At 37.9% G+C, this 23,717-nt stretch overlaps 1 protein-coding gene across 3 annotated transcripts in view; it reads left to right on the forward strand.

Moving 5' to 3' along the window:
* Positions 1-23,267, forward strand: part of NPAS3 (neuronal PAS domain protein 3) — a 591,155-nt gene extending 567,888 nt beyond the window's left edge. For all 3 annotated transcript variants that reach the window (XM_059849891.1, XM_059849892.1, XM_059849893.1), the window contains 3 exons: positions 12,727-12,874; positions 16,053-16,168; positions 18,973-23,267. In XM_059849891.1, coding sequence (XP_059705874.1) covers positions 12,727-12,874; positions 16,053-16,168; positions 18,973-20,282 — 1,574 coding nt within the window. In that variant the 3' untranslated portion in view covers positions 20,283-23,267. The remainder of the gene's footprint in view (positions 1-12,726; positions 12,875-16,052; positions 16,169-18,972) is intronic.
* Positions 23,268-23,717: the final 450 nt, after the last annotated feature.

The raw sequence follows: 23,717 nt of genomic DNA on the forward strand, positions 1-23,717 counted from the left end.
GAGAGATGTTCAGCTTCTAGCTTTTGACAATAAAAATTGTATAGAAACCAAGAGAAAAAAATTGCAGAACCCCAAAATACCTCATAGCAACTTGCCAACCCTATAAAATCAAATTCAAACCAAACCAGAAGGAGAAAAATTGTCCTGGTTTAGTAAAACTAGAATTAGAGCTAAAATTCATGAACTGGCAAACACTGGCTTTGGAAGGTGGAACCCAGCAGAACTGGTTCCCCAAAACAGAGAGCACAGGATATTTGCCAGTACAACATGGGAAATAACTGCTTGAGATCACAGTGGAAAAAAAAATAAAAAGCAAACAAAAAAAAGCAGATTTGTGCAATATTTTGAAGAGGACTTGAAGCTAAAGTAATGGATAGAAAGCACTAGTGAGAAAACAAAGCAGGACTTGAGAAAGTAGCAAAGTGAAAAGGTTGTGTTTGATGGAGAATGCAACCAAAAATCTTGGTTTATTTTTGCAGGAGATAAAATAAATTTTAATTATTAAAACAAGAAGAAATCCAAATTGCAATTGTAGATGTAAGGGTAAAAGAAACATAAGTAAAACTGCTATTCTGCCTATTTACTGACAACATATCATAGGAGGAAGTAAGACCTCTACATCCTGCCTTCTCATCCAAGATATTCAAAAACATCAAAGAGAAAAGCAAGCAAAGAAGAAAATATTGCACAAAATCACACAGAAAAAAATTTGAAGAGGGCTGTTGATGGCTTCATAGCAGCCCATTAGAAACTTAGAGAAGCAGCCTTGTTAACTCTATCTCAGATAAAAGAAGACAAAAGCAGTTTCAGGAATGCGACCATAACAAGTACAGTTGTGAAGAAGGTCTGCAAGACTATAGCAGTGACAACAGGCTTTTGTAGAGGAGCTACTGCCCTAATGAAAGGTCAGTTATGGTCACTGGGAAAGCTTTCATTGGCTTCAATGGACATGGGGGTCATGCCCAAAGAAAACAATTTTTGGGACTAAAATTCTGAGCCCAGTGAAGTAAATAGCAAAAATTCCATTCTGTTCAAAATTTCTACCAAGAGATTTATGTTAGTTATGCCTTGAATACTTTCTGAATTAATAAACCAACATTCATATTCTGTCTGCATTTATAGCAACACAGTAACACATGACATGATAACATAAGCTATAGAAACATAACTTTTTCCAAACAGAAAAAAAAGTTTATTGCAATTGTTTCTCTTCTGTTTCATTCAGACTTTGAAATATCATGCTTTTTCACAAATCTCTCAGCCAGTTTTTTGGTGTTACAATTCTACCTTATTAAGCTCTTTCTTGTTTAAAAATGGTTCATGGTTTCAGGAGTTTGGGAATCTTCTTATTTGTTCATCTTCACAATGGTTGTAGAACAAATTGCTGGTAGAATCATTGCATAAATCAAGTCTCCCTCACAGAGATCATAATTAAAATGTTCTCTAGTCTAACAGCCTGGGCACATCCAGTATCATGACCCAGCTGTTGGCTCAGCTAGCACACAGAAACTGGCTAAGCTGCAACAACTTTTGTTTCAATCCAAACCCTCAAAAATTACAGGTCTGGCTGTACCCTGGCACAGATACAGTCTCTAATCCTAGTTCTGTAACAGAGCTCTTCATTCAGTTGCATGCCATGAAAGAGCTGTAATTGAATGTTTTGTGTTTCATAGTATGCATGTAGAACTAACATCCTAGAAAGACCCCTCATGGCCCAGTTCTACTTTACCACTTGTAAGAATGGGAAAGGTGATAAGATCCTCTCTATTTACTCACCACTGCATAAAAGCATTGCAGGACTGAACTGTGTGTCAAGCATAGGGCAGTTCAAACACTTTCACCAAGCCATGAGTCCCTGCATGAGTAGAACTGCCCTTGTTCTTATGACATCAGTGACAAAAATCCCTGATCTTAAAGCTAGCAGGATACATTTGATGTCAAATCAACACCAGAAATCAAGCAGATCAATAAAATTACTGTTCTATCAGGTCTTAGCACTCTCTATAGAATGCAGCAAGGGCAATTGCTGCTCTCAGGAGTACGAGGCTGTGCATGTGTGCTTCCCTTTTTTTGACACTGTTATCATTCAGAAGTCTGTAACAGCCTTTTTAAAAAGTTCATTTCATGCTAAGAATGAGTTGGTGTCATATGTTGTAGGAGTGTGCATCTGCTATTTAGTTGTAAAAAATTAATGGTCTTCATTGAACACCAAGTACTTGATGTTACTGTTCAATGAAGGTCATTAAGAAAGCAGCAAGGAAGAAAGTCAAGACCTCTGAAGGTAACCAGGAATATACTTTTGGGCAAATATATGATAACATGCCATCATTTCAAAATTAATATATTTTTTGCAAGAACACTGTCACAAGTACATACCAATTGGTATTGGTATATAATATGTGCTTTTTCATTTTGAAATCCTAATTGAGGTCTGAATTCAGAAGCCTGGCTCTGACAAGAAAGATACTGTTGTCGTCAGCTATTGCTTAGAAAATATCATCCTCTTTCTTCAGGATTTGATTTACAGCTATAAGAAATACAATTCCTCAGGAACAGTGAGCCAGGGCAGTTCATTTCCCATAAAGCAAAGGTCTCTGATGAGTATGTTTGGTAGCACTCCCTCTCATCTACTTTATCTGGTTTCCAGTGGTTAGAATAATCCAGTCTTTCTGAAAATAAACTATTCCACATTCACCTTTTTCATGGCTCCCCTATTTTTCAAGGAATATTACCCCCTCACTCTGCTTTTAAATCAGTTATATATTCATGATTTCTTTTATGTATGTTCAGTAGAAAAAAATCTATTGCTCTACAAAATATTGCTTAGTGGTTTAGCCTACCAGCTGTAGTTGAACTAACCCTTTTAACTTATGCACATCAGTTATAATTTTTTATTCTCTTAATAACCTCAAACACATGAAAAACAAATAGAACAAGTTGATAATTTCTAACAGTAAAATACTTCACATATTTTGCTATCATGCTGTGGAATAACTCTGCAATGTCAAGTAGCTCACAATTAGTAAAACTGTAGGGGGAAAAAAAGAAGTGTTTTGATCCTGAGGAATTTTTATCCTAATCAGATCGAAATTTCAATGCTCTTGTAGTGCTTAATATCTTCAATAACCAAAAAAATCAAACTGATTCCAAGTCAGGTTTTACATTCCAGGACTGAAATAAAATGCTAAAATATACAAATGAATCTCATGTTTGTACAAGTTTATTATCATCACTGGAAAGCAAGATTGATTCTAAATTAGGCTGATAGAATGTCAGGGGTTTATCTATTTCTTAAACTAAGCCCAACTGGCACCCTGATGACAGCCTAGTGTATGTTGTTTTCAAAGTATTGCAGAAGTGCTTGTCTGACTACCTGCACAATCTTTCTCTGTGTCCATAGTATAGGCCTGCAAAGATTTCTGGGTTGGACACTGGCACACTTTAGTCCTTTTGGCTGGAGCTGGTGGAGATACAGCAAGATGAGGGAACAGGAGATAAGAAATTGGAAGAAATGAAAGCATGTAAAGAAAATATTTTTTATTTTCACGCAAGGCAAAAAAGGGTCATGGACTTTGGTTTTAGCACATGCCTGATGTTTGGTTTTCAGTCCTACCCAAGAGTGTGTATTGTCATGTCTTTTAGCCGTGCTTTGAAATCCTGAAGATGTTGTGTTTGCTCCTGCAAACTCTTCTTTGGGTTACATGAGTTATTGGTCTGTCTAGCCTTATTTCTTTGTCTGGGGTTTTGAACAAAGCCAGGTACTTTAGAAAAAGGGGAAAAACAGTCTGCAGTATGCAATTATGTGTGCCTTGTACCCTTGTTTTATACACTATTAACTCATGGCTGGCTCATTTCTTGACAGGTGATGCTTACATTTTCATGTGTGGATAACAGTTGTTACTTTTGTAATATTTGGTGGTTTAATTATCCATTAACCATAAATCATTTTTTAATCCCAAGAAATTTCCAATGTTTGTGATATTTTGTGCCTCAGTTTTTCAAATGCAATTTTTTTTCTATTGGGCAAATGTTTTCTATATGTAAAATAGACAATCTTTATCAGGAGAATCCAATCTTTGGGATAGTAAACAAACCAGAAAACTCTACAAAGACAAATCTTTAGGCTATTTAAATCATTAGCTGCTAAACCTAGTTGCAGAATTTTGCCTTCTGTAGCTTAGCAATATACAGTTATTCTGCAAGATGCCACAGATATTGTTTGCATCAATAACCCTTTAACTTAATTCCTGATGCTATTTCATCTTCAAATTAAATCTAATACAATACTGATTTAGTACATTTCCATTTCAGTTTGTAGGCTTTCAATTGTGTCTTCCAGAGCTCACAGTTAGTTGAAATTTGCACCCAAAATGTCCTATTTTGACCTTAGAAGTGTACCTAATACCAGCTGTATAAATACATGCTGCATTAGGGGGTTATAAAGTGAAGGTTGTGCTCTGACTTCTGCTGGTAACCTCTGTGTTCCAGATTCTCTGTTAATAATTTTCTGGGGTCTTTTTAAAGTTTTTTGTGCTCAAAATTTCCCACCCCAAAAAAGAATTTTGATTTTGATATTATTCTTGTGATAAATTGCAGAAGCATATGTTAAATTGCAAAGCTATGGGCATAAAGGACATTATTGTACACGTCCAGCAGCTTCACCTTCATTCTGTCCACCAAGCTATTTCTGTGCTTTTTGCTGGAGGATGTAAATGTATGGCATTTTAAAAAAGGACAAAATGACTTCAGTCACATATCTTTCTACCTTCACTGTTGAGGGTCTCTCCAAGATTACTGAGATCAGAAGTTTCCATCACCTTGTTGTCTAAATCCGTGTTGCCCCACTGAAAATCCAAGAATGGATTAAGGATTTTGTTTGTAGTTTGCTAGGCTGTCAAATACCCCATCCTAAAATGTCACTATGAAGGTATGATGGAGTTGTTGCAAAATTTTCCAGGGTTTTAGAAACCTGTTAGTGCTGTGGGCTATTTCTCTTCTTTTTCTTTTTCAAAGGTCTGGACTGCTGACCTTGTGTGTCTAAGGGAGACAGTTTTCAAGGCTGTAAGGATAGGAAAACAGTATCAGTAAACTTTGTAGCACATATCAAATGTGTAGCAGTAGGTCTTATTAACACTCTTTTGAAAGAACCTGCATAAGTCACCTGAGGCTTTGCCATTCCTGTGCCATGTGGTGGGTCCCATGTTGGTTTTGATGCCTGATAACCTGTAGAGTGAGTGGGCTGGTACAGGACTTTGCTTCAGTCCTTTGGGAATATCCTTCAAAACACCTGAAGTCTTTTAACTCAATGTCCATCTGTTGCTAAGAATTGTTTCTGAGATCACAAGGTGCATAATTATACCAAAGTTCTTTTATTTTTATTTTTATTTTACAAAGTCGTGTAAGGGTTTGGTTTTTGGTTGTTTGGTTGTTTTTTTTTTTTTTTGTTAGCACTAAACTATCTTATTAAGGTCTGTGGACAAAGTTGGAAATCTTTGGGTTTTTTTACTTTTCACAAGTCATCTGGTATAAAGGGACAGTATGTTTCAAAAATGTCTGCTGTCAGATGCGAGATGGTGATGCATCTGTGTGGTGGTGAGAGGGAGTTGAACATTCAGCTGTGCCATACCACCATGACAGTGTGCTCTGGGTGCCTTCCCTCTAGGGATCAGCCTGAGGAAATCACTCATTTCACTCAGCCCAAGCACCCAAACAGGGACTCTTATTCCAGAAATGAAAGCACGTTTAAAGGAATCCTGTCCCTTGAAACAGACCATCTTTAACCTTGGTAATTCAAAGATAAAATTAATGTTGCTTCCCATCTGCTTCCGTGAATCTTCAGTCTATTTTCCTACTTTTGGGAGATGTAGTTATGTATAGTCCACAGATACATTTGGCACGGAAAGGGTTACATTCTAAAATCATTAATCTTACATAGGTTGTCATGGGATGGACATTAATGTTAGTGGAGAGATGGAGGACAGATTTCAGTTTCTTGAGCAAGCAAGGCCAAATTTCTCCTCTGATGTTGAGTTTTAGTAGCTTAGGGCAAAATTTGGATCTGGGATTTCATTTTCCCCTACAGTTTGAACAGAGAGTTCATTAATGATAATGGAAGTTCTGTCTGAAGTTGGTGTTCAAAGCAGGCTTGGGTTTCTAAACGACCGTTTCAATATTAACAGAAGAAAATCACTTTATGGCAGGATTGAAGTCATGGGGAGAGAGACAAATCATGAGGGGGAAAAAAGTTAAGAAAGAGAGAAGAAAGCCTAGAGAATCCTAGGTAGAAAAATCTGCTGCTCATTTCTCAATCCAGTCTGTCATAAAATAAACTTATATCGTTTACTTACATCAATTTTATCTATAGAAACCACAGAACAGTATTCTAATATGCATGCCATAAGCTTCCATTGAATACTGCCTCTAGCAATACATTGCATTCCATTTGATCAATACCTACATAACATTTTGAAATAAACATTTTACCTAGTCTTTTTAATATTCATGGTTATGCATAATTATAAAGTTGCCATTTCAGACATTGGGCCATGGGAAAATGGTATGGTATAAAAGTCACGAAAAGAAGGGGGGAAGAAAAGTGCCTCTGTTGTTCAAGTAGGGGGTGATGATTTCCATAGTGCTGGGAAACACTAATTTTTGTGTCTTTGCTTGGTTTTAATAAATTTACACTGCTACTGTGAACTGATGTCATGTAAACTGATAACATAGAATGGATTTTTAACAAAACATCTTCCTGGTCCTAATCTAAGATAATTCTCACATGCAGCATGCAAGGCCTTCCTCACTGTATTTGGCAAGTTACAAACTTTGATCCTAATATGAATTCACATTTTTTAACAGTTTTACTCAAACCACTTTTAACATTTGCTTTTCTGCAAAGAGGCAAGAAAAGTATTGCTTAGTTTTCAAACATTCTTAAGGTTTCAAATTTTTCTAAATGCTTGATTAAGGCTCTTTATTTTTTTTCTGCAAGGTTGTTGATACTTAATTTTGCCTTATCACGTATTTATGTGTGGAACATCCCTACACTGGAAGATTAAACAGTATTTCAGATTGCAAAGTAAGCAATGAATCGATTGCCATACTTAGCATTTTTAGAGTGACTGTAGATGCTTAAAAGAATACCCCGGTGAATAAAGAAGTTAGGTGGGAGTTTGAGTATCAGTGAGGTACAGTTTTCTTTCATGAACCTGATCTGCTGCTTCCTGCTTATGGTAGGAAAAGATGAATTTATGTTTATAAACCTGCAGCTATTACTCTCTGATATTCATATCACAGTGGCAGCCAGGTCTCAGTCAGTGGTATTGACACGATAGATTGCTTTCTACCCTATGCTAAAAAAGATGTTCTCTGTCCAGCACTCAGGGCCCTCTGCTGTCTTATGCTTGGATAAAATGCAGCTTTCTAAAGCCTCACAGAACCAGCATTTTCTTAAAGCAGTTCCCATCTTTGGAATTCTCTTCAGAAGAACTCTGTTGAGATGCAGTAAGTCAGACAGGGCTGTGAGGAGCTGTTTGCCATGAAGAGAGGAAGAGCAGCATTGCCCACGGGGACTCTCGTGATGGGAAGCTGGCATTCTTTGCCAGCTTCTGCTGGCAAAGCAATCTGCTCTGAAGGCCTTGCTTTTGGCCCACCAGGCAGACAATGTGTTCACACACTGTCCAGGCTAAAGTCCCCTCCTCCTGACTTCACCACATGTCTACAGGTCTCCTGTCATCTAGCTCCTAATTCTGTACCAAGCATCAGTTAACATCACTAAATATTTTTCATTGCTAAAATCCAAATTGTGGATACCCAGTATTTTAAACATCTAGCTCACTAATTGCAAAATCTATAGGAAAGTCCTTACAACATCAAAGACTCACTTGATCCTCAGAGCTATTATAAATGGACAACTGTCTCTGTTACAGGCAAATAAGGCACTTAATGCACTCTTTCTGGCTGTGATGCTATTTTTCCTGTGGGTTTTGAAAATGACCTTCCTGTAAGCATCAAGGACTGTAACTTTTCAGATGAAGAAACTTGTTCTTGTTTTAAGTCTATGCCAGGTTCATTCCCCTATAGCCCACAGTTTTCAAAAGCAGAAGAAAAAGTAATCCAGAATTAAAAAAATAAAAACCCTTCTGTTTCCAGAACGAAGTTACCCTGTCAGCTTGCCTTGGGCCTTAGGTGGAGAAGTGGAGATTAAAGAGTCAGTATTCCTTTTCATGTTTCGTCTGCCAGTTTTGTGAATGTAGAAAGAGTACTTGTGGCTGCAGCTAAGTATCTGACTGTAGTATTAAGTACGGCAATTTCATCCTCGTGCAGTAAATTAAAAATATTCTTATAAGTTTACCGTGAGAGGAGTTCAGTATCAATACCATCCAGTCATTGATAAAGGTATTTCAAGGAGAAGGGTGAATAGCACAGCAGATGTAACCTCAATATTTTCACCAATTATAAAGAGCCTCTTTGTGAAGCTGTGTGAATATGTAAGATGATCTCATCATTTCCTATTTACTCAATACTTACCTGAATACGCAATATAGTGTAGCTTTTAAATGCATATGCACACGAGTAAAATGTCCTTTTGTAAGAGACTTTGCTAAAAGACTGCTTTTGATGCACAATTTCTTCATCTCCTCTTCAAACTGAATTAAGCTACTTCCTTCTTTTAAAACACAACTCACTATTTAGAAGCTTTGGCTTTGATTTCTCAGAACAGCCTTACAGGAAGAAACTATGTTCTTTTTCTGTTTGTAACCATATTTCTGAAGACAAACTTGTACTGATTTATTTTAATTTTCTAACAGAAATAGGTTCCTGCAAAGAACACTGACTGTTTCTTCTTTTTCCCCCTCCTTCATTCCACCGCTACAAGAATATTGCTGTGCACAAAGCTACCAAGGAAAACTGAAATCCCTCTGTTGGGAGCTGTGTACACAGCAATATATTCATACTTTGAGAAATAAGTGAGGGTATTTTTATTTCTTAGCATGACATACTGTGCGCTTCTTGCATGCCAACCACTGAATTCAAATTGAGGAACTAGGTAACATTTCAGCAAATTTTAATCAGGTTTACCATCCACCATTTTAGGGAATATATCTGTGCAGCTGACATAAAGGTCACCAGTTTTAAAACATTAACCCTCAGTCCCTTTGATTAAAGGGTTTGTGTATATGTCTGTCTGTCTGTCTGTCTGTCTCTGTGTGTGTGTGTGTGTGCGTGTGCGTGTGTGTGTGTGTTTATAATTATATAACCTGGTCATGCTAAATCCCATCACATGAGCCATCCCACCAATTTGGTCACAAGTCTCACCTTGTCTGCCACCCTGGGTACTCCATGTATAACACAAATAAAAATATAAAATGATTTGCACTGCTCAGTGAGTGAGGGATTTGCCTGAAAACAAAACATCCTGAAGATTCAGGATGTAATCTACATGGCATTACATTTACATTCAGTTTATGCTAAACTGAAATGCATGGTCTGTTGCTAGTTAGAAAACATATCTTCACAATCAGAGCTTAGAGTGGAGTGATTCTTTGCTTTCATTTCTTCTCAAAATCAGTAACTTTATTAATGGACTCTCCGTACCTGCAAACTGGAGATTTTTAAAATGAAACTGGGCTTTAGTCAGTAAAACTAGTTAATAATAAGCTGGATAAATTTCCTTCCCTGTTGCCTCCTTCTAATTGCTTCTTTTTGCCTCAAAATTCTCATCTAATTTCTAAGTTGCAGGTTGGCAATGCCAGCAGTTAAAAAATACTGTAAATTAGAAAACAATTCAAATTTTTTTCATTATCATTTTCTTTCATCACATTTAGAAATTTCTTCTCAGGGTATACTGGGAATTTTCAGAACTGAGTTGTGGGAGCCTAGTGCACTCTCACAGGAGGTAACAACCAGATTTAGCAGCACAGTGCAGCTTGCCTGCCAAAGAATCTCTATAAAGAGAGAATTTTTATATTGAATCATGGGACTTCCTTTAGAGCATGGGCCACAAATCTCTTATATGAAATGTGCTTTAGACAGACACAGCAAGGAAAATTCTGTGTATCTGGTAATATATCTAAGCTCACCAAAAATAGAGTGGGAATTTGCAGGTAGATGAACTTCACACAAAGTTCATTTTTAATACAGTATTTCAGACATTCTTTGGATGTATTCTTTGTACTTGGGATGCTGAACTCTGAGTGTAGATGGTTTGTATATAGCTCTGATGCACAGAATTCTCATTCTTGAGAAAGCAGGCATCTTTTCCTCTTTTCCACAGCTCTGAAATGAATGCTCTGTTCAGTCCATGACACAGACTTTTCCAGTGGCATCAACCAATGTATAAGTTACTGAAGGACGAAGGAATTGACTAGGATGCCCAAAAGAGCTGGCGAATCTGGGACCTTATGATTATCACTATGAATAACTGCAGTGTGCCCTTCAGCCCCTGGCGAGTGACTCACCTGGTGCTATGGTTTTCAAATGTGTGTGTGAACAGATGTCCTTTGGCATCTGTGTAGCATGGTAAACTCCTTAGATAAAAACAGTTCCAAAGAAGACACTGGTGTATTTAGCAGGTACAAGTGCAGATAGATTTACTAGTTCCTGCACTCAGCTGTGGGTATTCATGTTTCCAGAAGAGAGATAGTATCACTCCACATCACTTTTACACTCAGCTGTAAGCAGAGTATTTTGAATGTCCTGTTTTACTGAAATGGAAATGCTTACCATAATCAAAACATACAGCAATGCTTTTCTTCCCTTATTCTTCATAACTGATAAAGTTGGGCTAATTTATGTGAGATTGTTTTCTAAAGTGGCTTACAACATTGGTTTGACAGAAATGCTGGGTAGTCAGTTGTTCAAGTTTTATCTTTATTCTGCTGTATAATGAGGTTTTGAAGACAATGAATTATCATAGTGGAATATTTTGAGCTTGAAATACAAAAGTAAAAATTTAGGGAAATATTGATGTCTGCTAGGAACAAAGTTAGTTCACTAAAGGCTGCTGAAAAACAACAAGACCCAGATACAAATATTTGTTTATATTAGAGCTGAACATAACTTGCACTTCACATTCACTTTCCATGGCATTATTTTACATGCATGTTTTTCTCTAGTAGTTGAAAAATTGCAGTGGGATTGGGGGATACCTCCAAGGTAAGGAAACATCACTGTTTGTATGGCTGCCTTTGTAAACACCTTTTTCTGTAGATATCTGCTGTACACAGATTTAGATATAGATACATTCACATGTATAATTGGGGGTATAGACACTTGGCTAACTTGAAAGCTCCAAAGTGTCATTTGTCACATTTATGGTAGGAACTTTAACTGCCTTAAATACTTATCCTTTTCCAAAGTGACTTTTTTCTTTTCTCTCTACAAAAAAAAAAAAAAGAAAAAAAAAGAAAAAAAAAGAAAAAAAAAGAAAAAGGAAAAGGAAAAAAAAGAAAAAAAAAAGAAAATGTACTTCATGAAACTATTGTATATGAAGCACTTATTAGCCGTAATTAAATGGACAATATGAATTTACTACGTCTTTAGGACTCTGGCTTGTTCTGGTTTAGAGCAAGATGATTAATGCAAATACATATTACTTGAGATAACCATTTAGCAGCTAATTTAGCCAAATTTATTACAGCAGTTAGAGGTTTTTCATTTTAGCAGACGGAGACAAGGACATGACAAAAGCCGGCGGGGACGGTGAAGGCACACTGCCCTCTAGTGCACGAAGCGCTGCGGGAGCGGTCAGGAAGGCAGGGAGGGAAAGGGCTCCAGCGACAGCCGAGCCTGGATTCTGTCTGTGTAGTTTACGGGTTTTATAAAACCGTTCTGCTACCTTCCACCGAAGGATTTGCCTTTCGTTCCCTTCTCGTGACACTCAAGAATCAGATACAAAACAAATCCGTTTCAACTTGGCAATATTTTGGCTGAAGTATTACTTTAAACAGCTGTATTTTTAAGCCGTCTTGCTGTGTGCCTCTAACAGCACCGTTTCACATTACTGACTGCTTTTACTTCTTTCGGTTTCCTAGCATATTTCAAGCACGGCAGAGAGCTCTCACTCTTTGGCTCTAACCAAGCCATTCTGTGCCTCCCCTAGGCCTCTTTCTCAGCCTGTTGGTGGATTTACTTTGCTCTGGTAGAAAGTAAATTCTCCAAAGACTTTTCCCCCACTGACCAGTGGAGATTTGGTTCATCTGAGAACTGTAAATTCTGTTTGACAAGATCAAAGAAACAGATGTATAAGTTCAGTGGTTGATATCGCCTGCAATGAGGAGAAATGATCAAAGCAGCAGGGGTAGAGTATCTTCCCAAACCTTTCAAATATCCAGAATCTCAAAGAGGTCTACCTAGAAGCTATGAATAAATCACATATAAATTTGCCTCTTTTTTCCTTTTCTTTTTTCACAGTTTGACATTGAGTGCATTGGAAATGTCCACACAGCAATAAGTGTTCTGAGAACCACAAAGATTTATAGGTTTTTTTTGCTTTTCTTCTTCCACTGGAGTTTCCAAAAGTAGATTAAAACTATACTTTAAAACTTGTGAAATGCTAGTTATACTGAACTTCAGATCCTGTTTATCATCTCACTGGCATTAAATCCAAAAGAAGCCAAGTATCTTCTGCTTATACTTGTGTCGCGTTGTACCATGAAGGTCATTTTAGCACAATTCTAACATGTACTCTATCTTGCTTGTGTTTTGTTTGTATTTTCCTGTCAGTGCTGAATAAGGGGCAGTGTGTAACAAAGTATTACCGCTGGATGCAGAAGAACGGAGGGTATATCTGGATACAATCTAGCGCAACCATAGCTGTCAACGCCAAGAACGCGAGTGAGAAGAATATCATTTGGGTCAATTACCTCCTTAGGTAGGTCTCCCAGTCACTTCTCTCACTTCAGCTGCTGTCTCTGCTGCTTGTCTCTGTCAGTGAGAGGTCTAGGAAAAAGACAACAGCCTACTAGAGAAAGTTAAGAAGAACTTTTCGTGTAGTCTTCATCAAAAGCCGTGCCATTTTGTGATAGTTACTGAGGCATCTGTCGTATCTCTGCACATGAGAATATTCTTGAATTAGTATGCTGCCTCAGTCTTGAAATAAACCCTCCACTATTTTATTGCATGCCCTGAAATCTACTCAATGTGAGCGCAAAGATAAAAATTATCCACACCAACTTTCAGTAGCTGTGTTATAAAATCTGGTGTGAAGTGTTTGGCACTGTTTTATTTGGATATTAAAAATGCAGGGAAGAAATCTGCTGGTATGGCAAAAAAAAATGTTATCTTTGAAAGGCATTTGCCAGTTCACTCCAGAGAGAGGCACTTTCTCAGGACAAAAAAGGCTAAAACTACTTTGTTGTTCCTGTAAGCATCAGATAATATTCACACTGAAAAATGCAACATAGGATTTAAAAATACAAGTACTATAAACTACTATTTTAAGCTATTAGATCTATTTTAAATAGAAATAGTAGTAATGGCTTGAATGAAAGCCTGTTCCCTGAGAAATTCTGTTTTACCAAAGTATCTTTAAAGGACTGATTTCGGAGCTCAAGGGAAAGCCAACAGTCACTGAGAGACAGTGAATTATAAACCTGACCTTTCTCATCTGAAAATACCTTTCAACACATTCTGTTTTGTGAAAATGTTCAATAAGATTGGGAGATTTTCTGTTTCATTCCAAAGCAGAACAAACAAACAAATAAAATTTGAAACCTTGAGATTGTCATGAAATGCAATTGTCATTTTCTGGCCTGTTCTCCTTTTAAGTTGCTTGTCATGGTTTGTTACATTCCCTTTGATGCCATGAGAGTTCAAAGTGATGTCTAGGGGTTAGATTGTGACTTATTATGCCAAGTCCAGCAAGCCCTGAAGAGACTGTGCCTGCCTAAACTTGCATGTTGAAATGCTTTTGATTCCCCTTTTGGGGAAGAGAAGGAGGCAACCCCTGGCAGGAGAGCATTGAAGGGGTACTGAGGGAAACCTTGCACGGCAGTGGAGTTTTCACTGCTGGGACTTGCAATTTTCTGGCCTGATATGATTTAGCACAGACTTTTCTGAATAAATCCTTATCCTCCTACTTTTTGGTCTGTTCTTGCAAGTGTGAGGCAGAATGCAGCATTTCAAGAGGTCAGCTTAAGGCTGACAATTCTGAACTGGAAGTACAGTTTCACTGCCCCAGTCCTTAACAGGGATGCAAAATGCCCAGGAATGTTCTCCTATTTCCTGCTCTAGCTGTAAAAGTCATGCATGTGAATTATGAACAGCTGCCTCTGTCCCCCTTGCTGCTTTCCAGACAATAGGTGAACCTAGTCCACAAACATCCCACAAAATAATTTTCTCTACAAGCAGAATATACACAACCAAAAAAAAGAAAAATTAAAAAAAAAAAAAAAAAAAAAAAAAAAAAAAAAAAAAAGCTGTGTGGTCTTTCCCAGCTCTCATCCCAGAACCTGATTTTTCTAGTGTATTCCATTCACTGGTCTCTATTAGAGAAATATTAACGTCTTCACTGAAATTGTATTTTTAATTTAGTTTTCTCCTTGTACTGGAATTCACAAAAGATCCAAATGTCCAAATAATATTTTAATAACAGATTAAGGCATAATTAGGTCTACTCTTAGCAGGAGTACTGGTCTGTATACATTTCCATGCATTAGAAAGTATGATTCAGCTGTCTGTAAAAGGATAGACTAATTATAGTGACAGGGAGGATTAATGCTGTTCTTGTTCTAGCAACTGGTTATTCACAGTGTGAAAGCCCTCAAACATCTTTTGCTTGGAGGGGGCAAATTTGGGGACTGCCCTGGGATGCAACAGAATAAAGTCACTTTGTCAGGACAAAGCCATAAAGATGATAATTGTAACACGGCATCTCAAAGTGAACTGTGTGAACTCTGAGTTTTCACAGTGCACTCCAAGAGGCTGAATGTGAGCATACTGCCATTGTGAAAGTGTGTCAGGCACCCCCAGTGCTGCCTCATATTGTTCTATGCAGGAACATGGATTTTCCACTTTACCAGAACTGAATTTGAACTGCATGGAAATGCTCATCCATTCGAAAAATATTAAAGACTTTGTTATTTTTAGTATTCTCTACCACTTATGTTTAGCTGTCTGTTCCCCTGCATTTGCATGCATGTAAGAAAGGAACACATTTTAAAAGGTACAAACCAAGCAAAAGCAGAGTGTTGTAGGGGTTTTCTTCCATCTCTCTGGCAGTGTAGCTTTTTTAGATTGCAGTCATGTTCCTTGCTAACAAGTCACAGGTGAGCACCACATGAGCAGATGAAGATATGATTATAATGGGTGTGTTGACAGTTCTTTATCCCTAACATATGCATCTTAACATGCACATGTGCATCTGTCACATAGTTAGAGAGGTTGTTTTTGGTTTCTTGCTGATGTGGATGTATGTGTGCTGTGTTTAAAAATATGTAACCTATTTTATCTCATTTTTGGCCAGATTCTTTGGAGCCCTAACTTCTTTAGCCCTAGCTGAGCACCTTCTTAATAACTTCATGTATCATATGCTTGATTAAAATGAGGAAAACTGGAATGTTGAGAAAAACAGGTATTGAAAGGACTCTGGCAAGGTTGATAGAGAACATTTCTGCAGAGATAACTCTAACAGACATTGCCAGTGGGAGAGAAACAGATTGGAAGAGTTAAAACACTCTCTCTGTCCTCCCAGGCACAGTAATGGGATCAAAATCGAGATATTTTGTTGTTGAATGATTACATAGTGTAGCTTTACTGCTAGATATCACACAAGCCATGATGTCCCACTTCAGCAAGGATGCTTTGATAGGTCTAAAACTTCACTAGAATCAAACAAGGTTTAGTACCTGGTCAATAAAAGAATTTGAGTGCAGTATTAAAATAAACCTTCACAAAATTCCTGCTGTGAAGCTCTGAAGCCAAAAATATGTTTCTGTGTTTACTCTGCTATTCTTCCTGTTCTTTGTTCCTGAACTTTGATATGAAAAGAGGAAAAAATCATGAAACTGCAAATCATCCAATTGTGTTTATATTTGCTGTATCCTCTTCAGTAACCCAGAGTACAAGGACACTCCAATGGATATTGCACAACTTCCTCACCTGCCAGAGAAAACCTCAGAATCCTCAGAGACCTCTGACTCTGAATCGGACTCAAAGGACAACTCAGGTAACACACATGCTATGCCTTTACACCACGAGAGGTTCATCTCATGAAAGCCACATGGTCAGCTTTTCAGTTGCTTTTCCTTCTCAAGTATTGTTCCATTAAAACAGAAAGAAAATCATGTAAATTGAATTGAAAAACACTAGCAAAATCTTTTAATGACCTTAACATTTCCGTTTCCTGTGAATTTCTCTTCACTTTCTTCATGCATTCTTGCCTACATAGCACCAAACTAAATATTTGATTTCCCAGCTGTGCTTAAGGTGTTGTGCCTTGTGCAGGGGACTTTGGGATTGCAACTGTTGGATAAAATTCAAGTTCTTCTCTTTCCAAAGTAGGCAGACATTCTACAAAGAGGTCTCCACCGTCAATCTTCATGACTCCTTTCCCTGAATAAATACATTATTGAGGAGTCTCACTAGGGGGCAGTAAAGATTGAAAAAAATTAGAGTTTTATTGGGTTAAAAGTTATATTTAATTAAAATGTGTGGGTTCAAGAACTTGTTTCTAAGCTCTTTAAGTCTGGGACTTCAGCTGTTTTTTAAAAGCTGAGTTTGCTTCTCAAGTTCTATGTGTAAATTAGTCCTACAGATGGTCCAGTGCACAGATGGTTCACACATTCCCTGTTAGTTTTAACAGTGGTTACCTAGGCATAGGTGCAAATCATCTGGCCTTGAAAGAAGTGTGTTTTCCTGGAGCCCAAGAAGTAAAGTTACTCAGCTGTTCTATGTAGGATGGCTGGATAGATAGATAGATAGATAGATAGACAGATGATTTTTCTCTCATCTCTATGATAATTACCAAAAACACTCTAGAGAAAATGGATCACTGTGATATAAATCAAGCAAAAGCAGGAAGAGGATCAGGATATGATATGATATGATTAATTATATTATATAATATTTCTTACATGGATGTTCTCTTTCATCTTTTGCTTTTATTTGTTCTCCGTTGACAGCTTGGTTTAAGTCAATGTGCTGGCTTGCTGACCACTGTCATTGGGAATTTCTTCATCCATTCCCAGTGCTTCCTTTATGCTGTCTTGTTCCTAAATAACCAAATAACACATATATGGAGAACAGTTTGCATTTCTCACATGCCCTAGAAGTTTCTCCAGGTGAGCACATGAGAAATACATGTACATTCATGATTTCTGAAGCTGATGCAGAGCAAGACAGCATTCCAAAGGTGCACAGATATTTACATCTCTGAAGGAGATGTCTGGGAGTCTTGGAAGGCAGAAGACACAGGGGCTTGTTTACTACAAAGGAACTAAGTAGAAATGCCGAAGGACCTGAATTTGGAACAGTATTTTAGATGAAACCAACAAGGTCAGTTCAAGCTGTGATATAATCCCAGGCAAATATTTTGTAGCTTTAGACCACCTCACTCTAAGACCACTCTTCCCCAGCTAGAAACCATGGCCTTAAAAGAAAGCATCTTCAAAAAAAGGAAGAAAAAATTGTAGGACAAATTCAGTCCTAGGTGGAACAAAAAGCTGGATGAGACTTGAGGGTTTACAGCCGCTACTTTTTCCCTATAGGTTTTATTTTTCAAAAGGAAGGGTCTCTCTGCTGCTGCTCACACAAGCAGAAGTCCCACTAAGTGACTTGCAAAGTTCAGTGTCCTGAATGCTCAGGCAGCTTTCCTGTCAAACCCACCTTCAGCAATTCTGGGAAATAGTTTGGTATTGACTTGGCTCCAGAAGTAACCAATATCTTTAGAGGCAAACCAATCCTTCCCCTCTCCACCTAAAGCAAGGATGTTGAAAAGGGTAGCACTTGGCTCTGATGAGTGAAAAACGTCTTTTATTAGGCAACAAAAGATTTCTGGCTGGTCTGTAAAGGACAGGGTTTCCTGAAACCTTTTTTGACCCTTTCAAACATAGTGTGATAATGGAGCATATTCAGTCTCAAAGCTGCTTTGGCTCTCCAAGTCCAGTGGGCTACAGTGTTTATCTCACCCCTATTAGAATTATAATTAAATGAATTCAGGCAAGAAGAGTGACAGCTTCTCAGGGCTGTAGTTGTGCTATTTTCAATGGTATTTAGATGATTTGGATCAACCAAGAAATTAATTCATTGGCTGATTATTTTTTCTGTATTTTTTAATACTTGTTTTCCTTCAAAAAAATATAAGACCGTCTTGCAACATAGCAAAATTGTTTTAACAATAAACTGGTTTATTCATTCATTTTAACTGGTTTATTCATTCATTCAGATTTATACACAAGTTGCTTCCCCTCTCACACGGGAGGAAATCAGCAGTAATTCCACTGCAGCCAGAGATGCTATGCCACTTCAAAAGTGGCAATGGTCAGAGGAAAATGAGATGAGAGTACTAGAATCTTCATTAGTAAATAGTTCTATATGTGGATGCCTGCCCGCTACAGGAGAACATGGATGTGAAAGAACAATCAGCAGAACATTGTGGTGATAATGGGATTGTTCACTGACTCTTCTTTGGATGGCACAGGTACAATGCCATTGTGCTCACAGCTGTCATCATGATTCTTGTCCAGTGAGCAGATGAAAAGGCCCCCTCAGTTGAGGTGCAGCCATATGGGATAGGCTTCTAGTGCATTAGTCCTGAGTCAGACATTCAGGGTGATCAAAACTCTCCCAACACAACACTGAAAAAACCCCCTATGCAGCTCTAAAGAAGTGAACATCTTTTGCCAAAAAAAAAAAAAAAAAAAAAAAAAGGTTAAAGCAAATCCAATCTCATTGGTAGGTAGAAATCTGGACTTGGATTATAATATTATGTTCCTATTGCTAATGCTTTGTTTCACTTTCATTTTGCTCCAGAGGACAATGAGAACTCAAAGTCAGATGAGAAAGGAAACCAGTCAGAAAACAGTGAAGACCCTGAATCCGACAGGAAAAAGTCAGGAAATCAGTCAGATAATGAAATGAACTGTAATGAGGATGGGAACAGCTCCAGCAACCAGGACAGCAGGGACAGTGATGACAGCTTTGAAAACTCAGACTTCGAGAATCAGAAGGCCCCTGAGGACAGTTTTGGCACTCTTGGCTCTATGCAGATCAAGGTGGAGCGCTATGTTGAGAGTGAGTCAGACCTGCGGTTGCAGAACTGTGAATCACTGACCTCTGACAGTGCCAAGGACTCAGACAGTGCAGGTGAAGTAAATACCCAGTCTTCCAGCAAACATCAGAAGAGGAAGAAGAGGAGAAAAAAGCAAAAGGGAGGCAGCATGACCCGGAGAAGGCTGTCAAGCACCTCAAGTCCAAATGGACTTGACTCAGCTTTGGTGGACCAGCCCCAGCTGCTCTCGTCACCAAACAGTGCCTCAGTGCTCAAAATTAAAACAGAAATCTCAGAACCTATCAATTTTGATAACGATAGCAGTATTTGGAATTACCCACCCAACAGGGAAATCTCAAGGAATGAATCACCCTACAGTATGACCAAGCCCCCCAGCTCCGAGCACTTCCCTTCCCCCCAAGCCAGCAGTAGTTTACATGTCTCCATTCCAGACTCTGTTCTCACCCCCCCAGGGACTGAAAATACTGCCAGCCGTAAAACTCAGTTCAGCACCTCATCCAACTCGGCCTTGGCTCCAGTGTCCTCTGACCCTTTGTCACCTCCGCTTTCAGCATCTCCAAGGGACAAACATCCAGGAGGTCCCACAGCGTCCAACTCTTTGTTGTACACTGGGGATCTGGAAGCCCTTCAGAGGTTACAAGCAGGCAACGTGGTGCTTCCTTTGGTTCACAGGGTAACAGGAACCCTTGCTGCGACCAGCACTGCTGCTCAGAGGGTCTACACCACTGGCACTATTCGGTATGCTCCAGCTGAAGTTACTTTAGCCATGCAGGGCAACCTCCTTCCCAACACCCACGCTGTTAACTTTGTTGATGTTAACAGCCCCAGCTTTGGGCTGGATCCTAAAACGCCGATGGAAATGCTCTACCACCATGTTCACCGACTCAACATGTCGGGACCCTTTGGAAGTGCTGTGAGCGGGGCCAGCCTGACCCAAATGCCTGCAGGGAATGTGTTCACAACTGCCGAAGGACTTTTTTCCACTCTTCCATTTCCTGTGTACAGCAATGGCATTCACACTACACAGACTCTGGAACGGAAAGAGGATTGAAATATGACCACATACTGTGTTCAGTGTTATACTCTGAGGCATAGACTATGTTTTAATTTAGACCTTTAATTCTAGCACTTTGAATTTGAGCAGGTCAGCTTATTATCTCAATATGATGGTCCCCATTTCATTCCCTTTCTCTTTAACTTGACTTATTCTTTAATGTAAAGATATTTTTTTATTTTTGCCTTCAGAGAGTCGAAGTACCAGTTGCCTGCCATTTTGTCTTCTTCTAAGATGTGTGTTTTTTCCTTTGCATCTTTATTAAGATGCCTTTAATATGTGTATGCCTCTGCCATAGAATACTCAGTGTTGTGGTAAAGAGATTTTAAAGTGACAACCATTGGTTTTACTTCAAAATGATCTTGATATGATCAAGATTAAAAGAGACAAGCATAAACAATGTGCCCTGTTTGACTAAGTCAAATGAAAAGGGGGTTTTGTTCCTAATTCCTTTAAAATAGGGGATAGTATTTTAGAATTTTATGCAGAGTTTAATTCTCTTTTTATGGTTAAGATTTTCTTACTTGCACATAAAATAATTTGGGTTCTTAAAAAGTTAATTTCTGGCCTGTGACTAGAATGTTAAAAAGTCGGACTAAATGTTAATTACAGAAACTTTAACTTAATTTCTAAAACCATGGTGCTATCATTTATTAATCTGTAATGTCTTCATACAATATGCAGCTTGTGGGCTGGATTTTTGGAAAGAATGTGTTCCGTACTGGTTTATAGTGGGGTGCTGCAGTCTCCTTGGTTAGTTAAGACAAAAGCCCTCATTAACATTTGCTGCAGGACTTAAAATTTGTTACCTCCAAACTAACAAGCATAGCCTCACATCAAATTTAAATGGGTCAGGAAGCCTTTTTCAAAAAGAGCTTAAAAACAAAAAACTCAATTTAATTGACGCGAGGAGCAGTTTCTTAGGTGCATATTGTTTTGCTTTATTTTTTTCTCAGTGTAACTGAGGCTAATTTTACAACATCAAATAACACTCCAGAGTAAAAAAAAAAAACAAAAAAAAAACCAGAAGAACTATTTAACATGTTTTATTTTGTTTTTCATTTAATATTATAGAGGGAAGGTTGTAAATTTCTTTTTGTTCTTTGATTTGGGTATTTTTTGTTGTTTTCTTTTTCCTTATTTCTAGTGTTGAAACCAATATGTTTTAAAACTAAAGGATGGGTTAATAAGCTTGAAATAGATAACTACAACTGAAAACTGCACATTAAGTAAAAGAAAAGAAATCTCCTATTTTGTCTTTGTTGCCAGAAATCACAGTGTAGTGTCAAACACTCCAAATGACTGTCAAATATAAATTCTTCTTCCACTCCATCTTTGGCAGCTGTTTGTTAAGGCATCTAATAACAGATGTGAGAACTGTAATGTGTACAATGTGTAAGTGTCCTTGGCTGTCAGTCCCATTGCAGTTTCAATGTGTGTTACTATATGCAGTATATACTAAGCTAATGTAGTTGTTTTGTCCTTTGTCTTCTCTGTGCTTTATCTCTAGTCCGGAGTGGTAAAGTCCCATTCCTGCAGTCCTAGTGAACCAGTGATTCTTGGGGGTTAGTGGTTTTTGTGTGGTGGCCTTCCTCTGTAATGTCACCTTATGCTGCTTCCACTGTCTGTATACCTTTTAATTTCTGCTGTTGCTTTGCTGTTGTGTATTCTCAAACCTCTCTCTCCCCCTTCCTTTCTCCCCTCCTCCTCCACACGTTTCCCGTCTCTCTTTCTCTCGCTCTCTCGTTCTCTCTTCTTCACTCTCAGAGATAAAAGACTCTTAACTAGCTCAAGGTTAATGGAGCCATTTTTCCCACAGAGGAATTCTGGGTATGACTTACTCTTCCAGTGTACCCCACAATGCACTACAGAGTAATGCTCAGATATATTAAGCAAATTGACGCCATATAGCCTCAGTTGTTAACATTCCCAGAGTCCTTGTGCTCGAACTGTAAGCAGAGGGTGCATTTCTTTGGTTTTCTCCTAGGTAGGCTGGCAGAGCAATATGTAGAGCAATTACCAGTGAGATAGGAAATTCTTTCAAAGGTCAACTGGCGTTGTTTAAAAAGGAAACCGAGCTTAGAATTGTCATATATATTCGCTTACGTGTGCAATGCTAATGTATTAACTCAACTGTCCTTCGAATTTTTGATCACTCACTGCGTTGAGTCAATTTCTGCAGTAGCTTTGAATTTGGGAGGCAGGTCCAAGCCACAGAGGAGTGATAGCAAAAAAGGAATTGGATGCTGGAAATTTAATTAATGAGCCTTTAGAGGTTCCATGGGAAGGATTTATGTAGGTCTGAAAAAGGCGAGAAAGCTGATTGGGAAATTCAAAGTTTAATTTTGGAAGCTCTGCTCTAGCTATGGAACAATCAAAGGACTGCACCTATCAGCTACAAGAAACAGCTAGACAGCTGTTGTTGTTTTGGGTTTTTTTTATAAATGTTTCTGTGTTGTGTCAAAATGATTTCTGGTGATTTAAACTAACAGATAATCACAGCTGCTGTCTAAATCCATAGTGTTTAAAATTACAAAATGAAAAAAAAACTTCATTACCTGTGAAGACTGTGTCTGTGTTTTTAACTATTTCTTGTACAAATATATGAAATCTTTTATGAGGAGACTGGTGCCAAGTAGCTGAATAATGGGGAAAGGGATTCTGTTCGTATAAATCTTAGCAGTGTTACCAACTCTACAATATAAAAAAATTAAAATGTTAAAAATGACAGCTATGGTACATTTATTTTGTGTTAAGCTAACCGAATCTAACTTCTTGAGTGCCTGGCTTATTTGAAACATTTTTTTCATTGATCATTGATAATGCTGCAAATCAGAAATGTACATACTTCATTTACAACAGGGTTCTTTTTATACTTTTGTAGATTCTCATACATGTCATACATGGTTGTCTTTATGTAACTTAATTTTTTTTCATCCCGCAGGTGCCATTTTCATAATAAACTTCTCTTGGATTTGTTACTATCTGGCATCATTTCTTTTACATATAACCATCCTGACTAATGAATGCTGGTAGTATTTGTTTGAGCAGGTATTTTTTAATCATTTTGTAAAAAACAAAATAATAAAATAAAATAGAATAACTAAAATACAAGAAAAAAAATAACCAAAAATGAAAGAGGAAAAAGCAAGATTTTATTAACACTTGTGAAATGAAGAAAGGAAGCTGTCAAGATGTAGGTTAAGAATGCTAATCCAAATACTACAACAAACTTGCCACCATTCTAAATTCTCAGCTACCCCAACTCATTGTCATATTGAGCATTTTTATGCACATTATCAAAGCTGAATAATGAACCTGCAACATTAACCACTATAGAAAGTGTGCATTTTTTCCTTGATTAATGCACACTGGAAGAGGTCAGCTTTTGTACATTAATCATTTAAAATGCACTTTATATTTTCATTTTTG

This window comes from Haemorhous mexicanus, chromosome 6 (genome assembly GCF_027477595.1).
Source record: "Haemorhous mexicanus isolate bHaeMex1 chromosome 6, bHaeMex1.pri, whole genome shotgun sequence".
Lineage (NCBI taxonomy): Eukaryota > Metazoa > Chordata > Aves > Passeriformes > Fringillidae > Haemorhous > Haemorhous mexicanus.